The 12,779-nt window shown below is 39.2% G+C and overlaps 1 protein-coding gene across 2 annotated transcripts in view; it reads right to left on the reverse strand.

Annotated features, from left to right (window-relative positions):
- Positions 1-8,611: 8,611 nt before the first annotated feature.
- The window catches only part of Cap2 (CAP, adenylate cyclase-associated protein, 2 (yeast)), a 102,369-nt gene continuing 98,201 nt past the window's right edge, over positions 8,612-12,779 (reverse strand). For both annotated transcript variants that reach the window (XM_013030427.1, XM_013030426.1), the window contains exons 11-12: positions 12,315-12,455; positions 8,612-9,405 (exon numbers count right to left, since the gene is read on the reverse strand). In XM_013030427.1, the coding sequence (XP_012885881.1) occupies positions 9,322-9,405; positions 12,315-12,455 (225 nt within the window). In that variant the 3' untranslated portion in view covers positions 8,612-9,321. The remainder of the gene's footprint in view (positions 9,406-12,314; positions 12,456-12,779) is intronic.

Genomic DNA, 12,779 nt, shown 5'->3' on the forward strand with positions numbered 1-12,779 from the left:
TGCTTATGTGGTGCTGAGGAATCGAACCCAGGGCCTCATGCATGCAAGGCAAGTGCTCTACCACTGAGCCACCTTCCCAGCCCTATCATCTATTTTTAATTTAAAAAGTAATAGGCAGTTTTCATCCCCAGTAGTAGAGTTTCAACTCAGACCCTCATTTGTCCAGTTATATCACACCTCCATTGTAACATGTACTTATTATAACAAAGCTGAGCAATAAGAAATGTGCTAATTTTGTTATCCAAATCATTGCCATTCAAATTAAGGCTGTATAGACATTTTTTGTCTTTGTTGTTGTTGGTTGTGGGATTTGAACTCTGGGCCTGGGTGCTATCCCTCAGCTCTTCAGCTCAAGGCTAGCAATGTACCACTTGAGCCACAGCACCACTTCCAGTTTTCTGGTGGTTAATTGGAGATAAGAGTCTTATGGACTTTCCTGCCTGGGCTGGCTTTAAATTGCAATCCTCAGATCTCAGCCTCCTGAGAAGCTAGGATTAGAGGCGTGAGCCATGATGAGCCACAAGCACCCACCTAGACATTTTTATATTTTTCAATTTTATACAAACATAAAAATTGAATTTTGTCTTAAAATTCTTTTTTTCTTTACAAGTTTTTTTTATTGTAATGGTGGGAATCAATCTTAGGGTCTCATACAAGCTAGGTAAGCATTCTACCATAGAGCTACATTCTTCCTCCGCTTACTCTCAAGTCCTAAGTTTTGATTAACTTTTATTAATTTATTTCTCTTATGTCCTTAATGATGTTTGTTTCCTTTCCCAAATAACTTGACTAGAATACTTAAAAGTCTGTAATCTTTTATAGATAGAGCTTTCATTGTCACTAAGTTGTTAATGTAGTATTGCTTTCTTCTTCGATGGAGGAATTATTTAAAACATGAATTAAAATTTCAGTGATTATTCTCATGCTTTACTGTCTTGTCTTCAGAGCATGGCCCATATAATATTTATTTTGCTGACTTTAAGATTTTAACTTTGCTGAATGTGGAATTAAGTCTATAAGACACTGAAAAAAACTAAATGTATTCTCTACTTAAGACAGCCAATAATGTTTCAAATCAATTTTGTTAATTATATAATTTAGATTCTTTTTTTTGCCTACTCAATCTGTTAAAACAGATTAGAGCACACTATTTTTTATTTTTAACAACTCATGTTTTTATCATTTTAAGCACTTATTGCTTAACATATTTTCCTAAAAAAATAGTTCAATACTGTGGTATTGAATTCCAAGAGGTCTCCAAAATTGCTGCTGCTTACAATCCATGCCATGTGTTTCTTCTCCCTACTCCATGGAACATGTGAGGGTTCAGGGAATGGGGGGCGGTATTGATTGATCCCATGATTAGGTTATTTTTTCTGGCAGAGGTGTAGGGATTTTTTGTATGTCAGTAAGGTCCCTAAGCAATCCTTTTCCAAAGTTGATGTGTAAGAAACTTAATCCCCAGTGCAAGTTTTGAGAAATGGGACCTTAGTGTATTAGATCACAAAGACTCAGACTTCATGAATACATTATTGCCATTATCATGAGAGTGGGTTTGCTATCACATAGTAGGCTCCTGGGAAACCCACTCTCTTTCTCTCCGTCTCTTTCTCCTCTCCCTGTCTCCCTGGCTCTGTTTTTCTCACTCTTCTGCCCATCACACACAATGACACACATGCCCATACTCTCTTGACTTCTACCTCTTTCTATGGGATGACAAGTTGCTTATCAAATGTGGACCCTTTAATCTTAGACTTCTCAGTCTCCAGAAACCATAAGAAATAAATCACTTTTTCTTTAATTACTTAGTATCAGGTATTTCATTATAGTAACCCCAAATGTTTTTTTTTAATCAAATAGTTTAACATACCCAAACTAAAATAACACACAAGAAACTCTGTGACTTACAGTGAGGGTCACAGGAAACACCTTCAAAGAACTTGTAAAGATGTATCCATATGTTATTAAGGAAAATGAGCCAGATGCCAGAGATTCATGCCTATCATCTTAGCTAGTTAGGAGGCTGCGGTCTGTTCAATGCCAGCCCAGACCAAAAAAAAGGTTTGCTAGATTTCCAATTCCAAAATAACTAGCAAAAAGCGGGGCTAGAAGAGTGGCTTATGTGGTAGAGTAGCAGCCATGAGCAAGCATAGTTCCTGAATTAGTTCTAGTACTGCAAATGAGAGAGAGAGAGAGAGAGAGAGAGAAATAGAGAGAGAGAGAGAGAGAGATCTGAGTCAGAAAACAGATTGTAGGAATATTGTTATTAAATATGAACCAACTAGAAGAACAATACAGCATTTGTGTATAAAGGTATATATATTCAATGAGAGCACGAATCTTATTTTAACCCTGTTCCAGCTACACACATTGGGAAAAGACATTTATCTTCTCTGTACTTCAGTTGTTTATACCTAATACATAGATGGTAATAGCACCTATACCCATGGACTGTTTATGGACTAAAGAAATTTCATAAATTATGTGAAGTACCTGAATTTGTTTTCCATGTGTGGCTCAGAAACCTAGGCTTTTTCCATCTTGTCATTTTTGAATGAGAACATATTATCACCTGTGTGGTTGAAGCTAGTTTCCATGTCCAGGATATGGCTGAAGAAAGGAAACAGGGAACATGGAAAAATCATCCTCTCTTAAAAATCTGAGTTCTACAAGAAACTAATCCCTCCCAAACCTAACAAACCAATTACTAAATGGGCAAGGGAACTAAAGAAGGACTTCTCAAATGAAGAAATAAAAATGGCAAAGAAACACATGAGGAAATGTTCATCATCCCTGGTGGTGAAGGAAATGCAAATAAAGACAACCCTGAGATACCACCTTACCCCAGTCAGAATGTCCCACATCCACAAATCAGCCAGCAACAAATGCTGGAGGGCATGTGGAGAAAGAGGAACCTATTACACTGCTGGTGGGAATGTAAACTAAAAAAACAATTTGGAAAGCAGTCTGGAGGGTCCTTAGAAAGCTAAAGATTGACCTCCCTTACGACCCAGTCATACCACTTCTAGGCATCTACCCTGAACAACAGGAACCAATATACAAGGACACGTGCACCTCCATGTTTATTGCAGCACTGTTCACAATAACTAGGATATGGAAACAACCCAGATGCCCCACCACAGATGAATGGATCCAAAAATTGTGCTATCTATACACAATGGAATACTATGCAGCCATTAGAAATGACAAAATAATGGCATTTGCAGGGAAATGGATGGGGCTAGAAGGAATCGTGTTGAGGGAGGTAAGCCAAGAGCAAAGAGACAAATGGTACATGGTGTCCCTGATAAGTGGATGCTAAATCCAAAATGTTAGGTGATTCGACAAAACTAACAGGACTTAAGAAACAAAGAACTCCCACTCATCTGGTCAAACCACTACTAAATATCCCCATACTGCTGATCACATGTATGATGTATAACATGTGTACACCATTATATGTTATAGACTGTGATAGACAATTTGCTCCAGGAAAGTTAGAATGAACTTGTGACTTTAAATGAACATCAATATTCCACAATATTGTGAAATTTGGGAAATTATGTAATCACTTAATCACAAAAAAAAAAACAAAAAACCTCGGGAAGGTAGGGAGGGAAGGGATGGTAGGGGGAAAACAATGGAGGGAGTAACAATGCTCAATAGGAAATGTACTCATTACCTTACTCATGTAACTGTAACCCTCTGTATAGTATCTTTACAATTTAAAAAAAAGCTGAAAAAAATCAGTTCTAGAGTAAAATTAGACACCCTCTTTCTTTCTTTTTTTTTTTTTGGCTGGTCGTGGGGCTTGAACTCTGGGCCTGGGTGCTGTCCCTCAGCTCTTCAGCTCAAGGTTAGTGCGCTACCACTTGAGCCACAGCACCACTTCTGGCTTTTTCTACTTATGTGGTGCTGAGGAATTGAACCCAGGGCCTCATGCATGCAAGGCAAGCACTCTACCACTGAGCCACCTTCCCAGAGCCTAGACACCTTTCTTAACACATTCCTTCAAGGACAATCTAGCCACATGGCCATCTAACTTAAAGAGATTTGGAAGTAGAGTCTGGGAAGTAGAAAGAGATTTAATGGACAACTAAGGGCTCTGCTATAGGTATTTTTATTGTATACTATTGTATACTTGTTTATTTTTGTATTTGGAGCCAATTGTAACACATTGATTTCATTTGAAAAAATTACATTGTTAAGGTAACTATAGGTATCTGTCAAAGAGGCACATTTCTGCTAGCTCCACATGTTAAGTATATCTTCTGGCTAACTACAAAAAACTCCTCCCCACCCCCCTTATTTTGGCCAGTCCTGGAACTTGAACTTAGGGCCTGGGCATTGTTCCTGAACTAGCCTTGTTAGTACTTTACTACTTGAGCTACAGTGCCACTTCCAGTTCTTTTTTCTCAGTAGTTTTATATTAGAGATAAGAGTCTCATAGACTACCCTGCCCAGGCAGGCTTTGAACCACGATCCTTAGATCTCAACCACTTGACTAGCAAGGATTATAGGTGTGAGCTACTGGCATCCAGCTTACTTTTCTTTGCAGGGTTAATGAAGTATGAGTGTGTATTTTTCATTGAGGAAAAACTCTTGGAAATGTATTTGGTGAGACATCAAAGCTCCTTTTTTAAGGGAAAAAGTTATTTCTGTAGAGTAAGAGGTTAAGTTAATTAGAGAAAATGGTTGTGTAGCCATTTGGTAGAAGCAGGCTGCAGAATGTAGGCCATATTGCTGATGCAATTATTTTAGATGCTAACAAATGACAGAACATTTTGATAAAGTCTACGTACCAGATTTTAGTTGACGACGAGCATCATTCCCTGAATTCCCCCTTTTCTGAATGGAATTCCATTAAAAGAATCCTTCAGGTACTTGGGTGTCAGCTGCAATGTAGCATAGGGGTAAATTGATATTGTAAGGGTAGTTTGGGTATCTTGAGTTTTTTTGCTTTTTTGGTCAGTTGTGGGGCTGGAACTCTGGACTTGGCTGCTGTCACTCAGCTCTTCAGCTCAAGGTGAGTGCTCTACCACTTGAGCCACAGTGCCACTTCCAGTTTTCTGGTGGTTTATTGGAGGTAAGAGTCTCACGGACTTTCCTGCAGGGGCTGGCTTTGAATCATGATCCTCAGATCTCAGCCTCCTGAGTAGCTAGGATTACAGGTGTGAGCCATTGGCACCCGGCTATATTTTGAGTTTTGAAGTGTTATGTTTGGTACACAGATATAATTAGCTTCTTTCTGATGAAGTTAGCCAAGTAAATACCAGAATCTATGCCTCAGTTTGCCACCATTGTGAGCACTTATGAGAAGCAGTTGATAACAGTGGAGGAAAGTCTAGTGTTGCTTTGGTTACTTCACCCAACTTTTCTATGTCAAAACACGAAAAGTACATAAAACTTACAAACTCCTTTAAAAATCATATGGCTATAAATTTATGACATTTTCTGAAGATCCATTTGTTATATGGCTCCTGTAAAATATGTCTCCAGGCCTCTATGTATCTTTCAGTAATGCTGCAGGGCAGTGGCTATAAGTATCCATAAAGGAAGCTTGATGGCAGAAGGCAATCACTCTCTGGGAACTGACCTAACTTCGCTATTGCAGTTTTCAAGCTGAAGAGAAATGCATCATGCCAGAACTGTCGTAATATGGGCTCATGCAGGGCAGGCTGCTGGGCCTGGCTGACATGTGCTGTTAGCATAAGCCCTGCTAGGAGATCACACACTGTTCATTAGGTGTGGCTGTGATTATGCTGCACAGAGACAATGAGCAATCACAATCTTCCCAAGAAAATCTACAGTACTGTTACATTCACAGGACAACTTTCCATAGCAGGTTGACTATTTTTTTTTGTATTAAGACCTTGTCTTATTAGGCAAGTGCTCTACCACTCCTTCAGTCCTTTTTATTTTTGTAATTAGAGTCCTTATTTTGACATTAAGGTCCTGCCTTTTGTGTAGGCCCATACATGGACTACAATACAATACACTTCCTAAAGTAGCTGAGATGACAGGTATGGGGCATCATGCCCAGCTCCTGTAAAGATGGAGTCTTACAAACTTTTTTGCTTGGGCTGACCTGGAACTGCATTCCTACTCATCTTGACCTCTGGAGAGGCTAGGATTGCAGCTGTGAACCAAAAGTGACCAGTTTGGTTTACTGACATTTGAGTGAAAGAAATATGTTTATCGAGTTCTTGTTAAAAATGACAAAAAATTAAAAATGTAGTTTCTGATTAGTTGCCATGAGAAAGACTGATATTAGGAAATGACTCATTTTTTAAAGAAAAAATGTGGTGATATAGGCAAATAATATTAAATATTAGCATTATGGTTTAGTGGGCAATGCAACTCTTTAATCTGGGTCTTTATGTCAATACCAGGGCATCATTTTTTGTATACTAATCATTCTGAAAGCATGGTATTGAAAGTATAGACAAATAAAATGCTTATAATTGTATTTTAGGCAAAATCTATCTTTAAACTCTTTTGGTGATGGTCCTACGGCTTGAACAGAGCCTGGTCACCATCCTTTAGCTTTTTACTTAAGGCTGGTACTCCACCACTTGAGTCAAACCTCTACTTCTGGCTTTTTTGCTGGTTAATTGGAAATGAGACTCTTACGGACTCTCTTGCCTGGAGTGGCTCCAAACAACAATTCTCAGATCTCAGCTTCTTGAATAGCTACAATGAGCCTGATAGATCTATATATCTATATCGATATATAGATATAGATACAGTTATGCTCTGTATTGGAGGAAAAGCTGAACAAAAACTCTTATAGGTAAACTCTACCTTTTGTGAGTTACACATTCTGTGCTATGCTATTATGCAAACAAGAGGATCAAAAACCATTTGGAGAAATCTGGCAGAACTATCACAGAATAATTTGAACCGGTTTACTTTCCATTTGTAGTGGAGATATAAACTTTATCATGTGCAGAAACATGAAAATGTGCATGAGAAGTCTGCAACATTACACAATCAGCTGGTCTCACTGAAGCAATTAAAGCCCTCAAAATTGCATCTGTATCTGAAGTGGTATAGTAAGTGCCAAGGGTTTAAAATAAATTCTTTTCAAATGGACATGTTTAATGAAAGCCATTCTGGAAATACTAAGCTCATGAAATAATTCCTCAGGGTGTGGTGTCAGAAAGAGGGGCTTGAGATCTTTGTCTCCAATCACCTATTTTCCATCTCTAGTTAAATTTTACCAAGGTAATCTGGCAAACACATGTTCAATATTGAGGCAGGAAATGGCGAATCAGAGACTTATCTTATAGTTTATATTTATGTTATAATTTATGACATAAATCATTATGTATATAAAATAATTAACTCGGGGAAGCTGTACCTTTGCAAAAGATCCAAAGAGGTTTTTGTCAGTGGAGGGGCTATGCTTTATAAAACTGGATTTCAGAACTCTCTAAATCAACTGCAAATAGCTTTATATGATATCAGTCTTGAAGAATCCACTCTTTAAAAGTCTGAATTATATTATTTATATTGTTTATTCTTACTGAATAAATTCTCTAACTTCATCTACACAGCTACCTTTCCTAGATCTAAGGGCTAAGTAAAAAATGCTATAAACAAACAAACATAAATCAAAACCCCCCCAATGATGATAATTTTAACATCAAGAATTCATCTAGTATTTAAACAATTAGAGTTTTACTTTATTTTAGAGTAAGTTTACAGTTCAAAAATTATATTTACTAAAGCCACAACATTATTCATATGGACAAAACTTTTATAGTAAAACCTTAGTACAGGAGCTATATAGATATACAAGATATTTAAAAACAGAAATGCTATATCCAAAGGTTATCATACACACATTATATATATATGTGTATGTGTATATATATATATATATATATATATGCTTGTATGGGTTTGGCAAATATTATACTACATTTCATTATGTGGGACCCAAGAAGTTTCAGAATTTTCAGCACTTCATATTGAGAGGTATGAAGGATTATCATAAGTTATTTATTTTGAAAATGAATGGCCTGTATCAGGACTACCAAAGAAAAGCAGCAAGCCAAGCCCACAAACAATTCATCAGATCTCAGAAGGAGCTATGCATCTATGGCTTTTTCATGTTCATTTCTGAGACTGGTTAGCAACCCTGGCAAGTGGAAAAGAAATTCCTCTGTGGTAAACCATGAAAGACATCCTTTACAAAGCATCTTTCTAATACTTAACATGTTTGAAACTGGAAAACAAAATGGGATTGTTGGGCTAGGAAGGTGGCTCAGTGGTAGAGCGCTTGCCTTGCATGCATGAGGCCCTGGGTTCGATTCCTCAGCACCACATAAGCAGAAAAAAAAAGCCGGAAGTGGTGCTATGGCTCAAGTGGTAGGGCACTCGCCTTGAGCTGAAGAGCTGAGGGACAGCGCCCAGGCCCAGAGTTCAGGCCCCACGACCGGACCCCCAAAATGGGATTGTTCTTGGGGCAAAACTGTGAGGTATTATTTAGCAAAAGAAAAGTTGGGAAGTAGAGGTGTGGCTAAGTGACAGAGCATCAGCCTTGAGTGAAAAAATACCTAAGCAAGAGGCTCTGAGGTCAAGCCCCAGTACCTGCTCCCAAAAAGAAAAAGAAAAAAGAGAAAAAGGAAAAAGAGAAACTGCTTCCTCCCAAGTGACCTGCTTGAAAAATTAGACCTAGTTAGACCTATTTTTGTGTTTTAGTAACTACAAAGAATATTAGTTTTCTAAGGACCAACACACTGCATTTGGTCCTCCCATAGAATTTTCTTATGCTTTTAAGAAATGTGGATTGAAATAAATATTCATGCTAATGATGCATCCATGCTAAGAAAGAGGTGAACATGTAGTAAAATGAAGGGAAAAAAATCTCCTAGTCTTCCAGTACAGGGCTATGACACCATATCAAATTGTTTAACATTTACACAAATTCTCAAAGGTTTTGTTCTTGAGCTAACAATTAAACATGAGTGTAGAATTGAATCATGCAGAATTTTTACTTATTGGTTACTGTGTTGATATGGAAGGAACAGAGTTAATTTTCTTGTTTTTTTCTTTTAAGTTTGCAGTGCTTATAACTTACTATGTGGAACTAAAATCACAAAAAGGCAAATTATGAAGAAATGTTAAATATCTCAAAAATGCCCACAAAGCATGCCAGAAAATGACACTGATTTTATAGCACAGAATTGCTGGAGGCTTAAACTAAAGCAGTAGTTGCCACTGTGGCTTCTAGCTCTTTAATGCTGCGTGTTTTTTGTTTGTTTGTTTGCATGATAAAAGAGACTTGAATGAGGGGGTTTCAGTTTGTGGAGGTTATGCCATAATTTCTGCAGGTTCAGTGACCAACTTGGATCCATCCCACACAGTCTTGAACTGTTCAGGAACAGGAAATTCTCTCTGGAAAAAGGCACAAAGGACAAAATTAATTACATGATGGCTTCTCTTTGCAAATAAGGAGAAGGCTGATTAGAAATGTGATCCATCCCCCAAACCAGGCATGGTGAGGAATCTGAGACATGGAGACTTGCATATACTATTTGTCCACTTAGTGACCGCATTCTGTCACTAGGAAGACCCAGGCATCAATCTAAGCACCAGACACATGCAAACTCAGTTGATCCTTAGCAACTCCATGAACCAGTCATTTCCAAGATGCCAGCTACAGGAAGCAGAGGCCAGAGAGCTCAAGCAATTGGCCCAACATGACATCACTGGTAAGCAGAGCATCCAGAGTCTAAACTAAGGTAGTCTCTCTGTAGTTTTCTCTCATCCACTGCTTTCTACCAGCCTTGTACATGCAAGCCAGTCAACCAGGTACCTTAACTTACAGGTTCTGATTCTGTAGGTGTGGGGAAGAGAAAGAGAATCTGCTTTGCAAGCAAGCTCTCAGGAGACATCAAGGCTCCTGGTCACCAGAGTTGATAGACTTTATGTCAGATTTATCTGTCTACTCTTTGAGAAATGGCAAAATTATGCTCAGGGTTGTATACGAATTTGGTATGCCTCCATCTTGCCACCCTTCCACTAATCATTGCAAAATGCATTTACACTCTCCGATACACACTTCCTTATCTCTTTACATGCAAGGAAACATAGAAAAGCCAAAGTACAGGTAGTCTGAACTTCTCCAGATATTTCATAAAGAGGATCCACAGAGGCTGAGAAATGGCCCTGCTGCCCAAACTTCGAAAGCCAGAGGATGATGGAGACCGGTGAATCACATCCTCCACCCATTCCCACATCATAATGCCCATGGCAGATTTTCTGTTTCTACCACCTTCAGCTAGAAAGGGCATGAAGAGAGCCCAGAGCTGATGGTACAAGGTGATAAGAGTCTTGCCACAAAGGTAAGACTATTTTTCAGCACAAAAGCTCAGGCCTTGATTATCCTTTAGAATGGTGATTTGATTTTCCCTTTGGACTCAGTCTTAGGTCTACATTGGAGTGACCTGGAAAACTTTAAAAAATTACAGATACTTGGGTCATTTGCCAAGAGTCTAGCTAAATTAGTCTAGAGTGTTCATCCAAACACAATTGCTTTTCCTAGGAGGTCTAGTTTCCATACAGCTGAGCTTTCCTTCTCCCTACACAGCTACATAGGCCAGGAATTACCTAATTAATTTATGCTCTCTTCCTCTGAAGATCTTCTGTATTACCCGTGAGTTTAACAGGGGTCTTCTATAGTTCAGGATTAGGCTATCCGTTCACCAAGTGGTGCAGTATGGCCCAGTGCTTACAGATTTTGTGTGTTTAGACTGAAATAATGAATTCTGCAGAACTTTTTTATTTATTTTTATTTATTTTTTGGGGTCCGGTTGTGGGGCCTGAACTCTGGGCCTGGGTGCTGTCCCTCAGCTCTTCAGCTCAAGGCTAGCACTCTACCACTTGAGCCACAGCACCACTTCCGGCTTTTTTTCCCCCCTGCTTATGTGGTGCTGCAGAATTGAACCCAGGGCCTCAGGCATGCAAGGCAAGCGCTCTACCACTGAGCCACCTTCCCAGCCCCTGCAGAACTTTCTGATACGTGGAGAAGGAGCTCCTGGGAGCAGTCCTGTTGTCCGAGGAAACAGCTCAACCTGCCTGCTGATGGCTGTGTTGACATTTGATGACTGATCCCTTCAGGCTGACATGCCCTCTCTTTCAAAGATGTACCTACTAAGGTACATTTCCTTCTGTCCTTTCTTAATTTATTGGTTCCCTCTAGAGTCAGATTCACAGAGAATGATCAGTATTTAGTTCTCAACTTCCAAGTAACAATTGAGTGAATCTACAATATGTCATGACCCCAGGCAGTGTGATTTATTTAGTTATATTTGCTTCTTTAAGTGAGAAGATCAGCACAAATCCTTTAGAAGCTGCCTTATTGGTGAGAAGAGGCAGAGACAAGAAATGCTGGTAGAATCTTGGATTAGTGTTTTTTAGAGGGTACACTGGATAGATGGATGGCATTCAAATCACCTGGGAGCTCTGTTTGAACCTAGATTCCTGGGCCCCACTGCAAGCTTCCAAAATTGAATTTCTAGGTTCAGGATGTGGAGCTGGCTTGTCCATCAAGATTTCCCAGCGAATTCTCTCTCTCTTTTCTTTCTTTCTTGGTGCTTTACTACTTGAGCCATTCTTCCAGCCTGTTTTTTGCTGGTAATTTTGGAGTTAGAGTATCTTAGACTTTTTTTTTGTCTTTTTTCTTTTTTGGTACTGGGGATCGAACCCAGGACGTTGCACTTGCTAGGCAAGCGTTTTGCCACTGAGCTACTTCCCAGCCCGAGTATCTTAGACTTTTCTGCTTGCACTGGCTTCCAACTTTGATCCTCTGGATCTCAGTTGCCTGAGTAGCTACAATTTCAGACAAGAGTCACTAGTGCTAGGCTCAGCTAATTCCTATGTTAAAAGGAGAGTCTCTGCCTGAGTACCCCAGGCAAATAGGTCTACCTCCTTATCATTCCCTTTCTTTCCTCTTAGTTTCGCCACAATGCATTTTCCCTTCTTGCTTATTTCCATCAGAGCAGAGTAAAATATTTAGTCACATCATAGGAACTCAGATGCATACTGTGCTAGTTGATAAAAGCTAACCAATTACTAGTAATTACTAGTAAATTGCCTTGAGAGTCACAAATCAAGGAGTGAGCCTAGTCAAGAAGCTAATAGAAGAAAGGGGATGTGGACAGCAGCTCCCCGCCTCCCTCTTCTGCCTGTGAGTTATTCCACAAGTGAACTTCATCGGTCGGTAGTTGATTAATCCGTCTCTTAGAATGTTAATAATGAAGGCTCAGAAAGAAATTCTTGACAGCCTCTTGAAAGGTACTTACATAATCTCCATCCTGAGGGATAAGTATATTCATTTCAGATGATTTGGCACTCACAATCTCGCAATCTAATGCATCTTCACTGAGGTATATGTGGCAGCCTTCTGTCTTATTAATGGAAATCGTTGGCACTCTCCCTAGTACCTGAATTAACAAACAAACAAACAACACCTTCTGGGACCAAAGCAAAGATACAAAAATGACAATGTTCTCAAACAATTACAATCTCGATTCCACTGTGTGTTTGAACTTTAAGCAAGCCTTAGGAATCGCTGGGTCAGAACTGGAGAGAATGGCTAATGGTTATGCCTCCTGACTGAATATGGTACATGTCATTTGGGGACAGATTTGAAAGGACCACACAAGGGGACTCTTATTTAAGTCTCAGGGGCTCTTTCTTGAGGTGAAATTTAAGGGATTCATTTGGAAATAGCAGCACAACGTTCAGAAAAGCCTTACAATCCTGAG

The sequence above is a fragment of the Dipodomys ordii genome, unplaced genomic scaffold (genome assembly GCF_000151885.1).
Source record: "Dipodomys ordii isolate 6190 unplaced genomic scaffold, Dord_2.0 Scaffold130, whole genome shotgun sequence".
In the NCBI taxonomy this organism is placed as follows: domain Eukaryota; kingdom Metazoa; phylum Chordata; class Mammalia; order Rodentia; family Heteromyidae; genus Dipodomys; species Dipodomys ordii.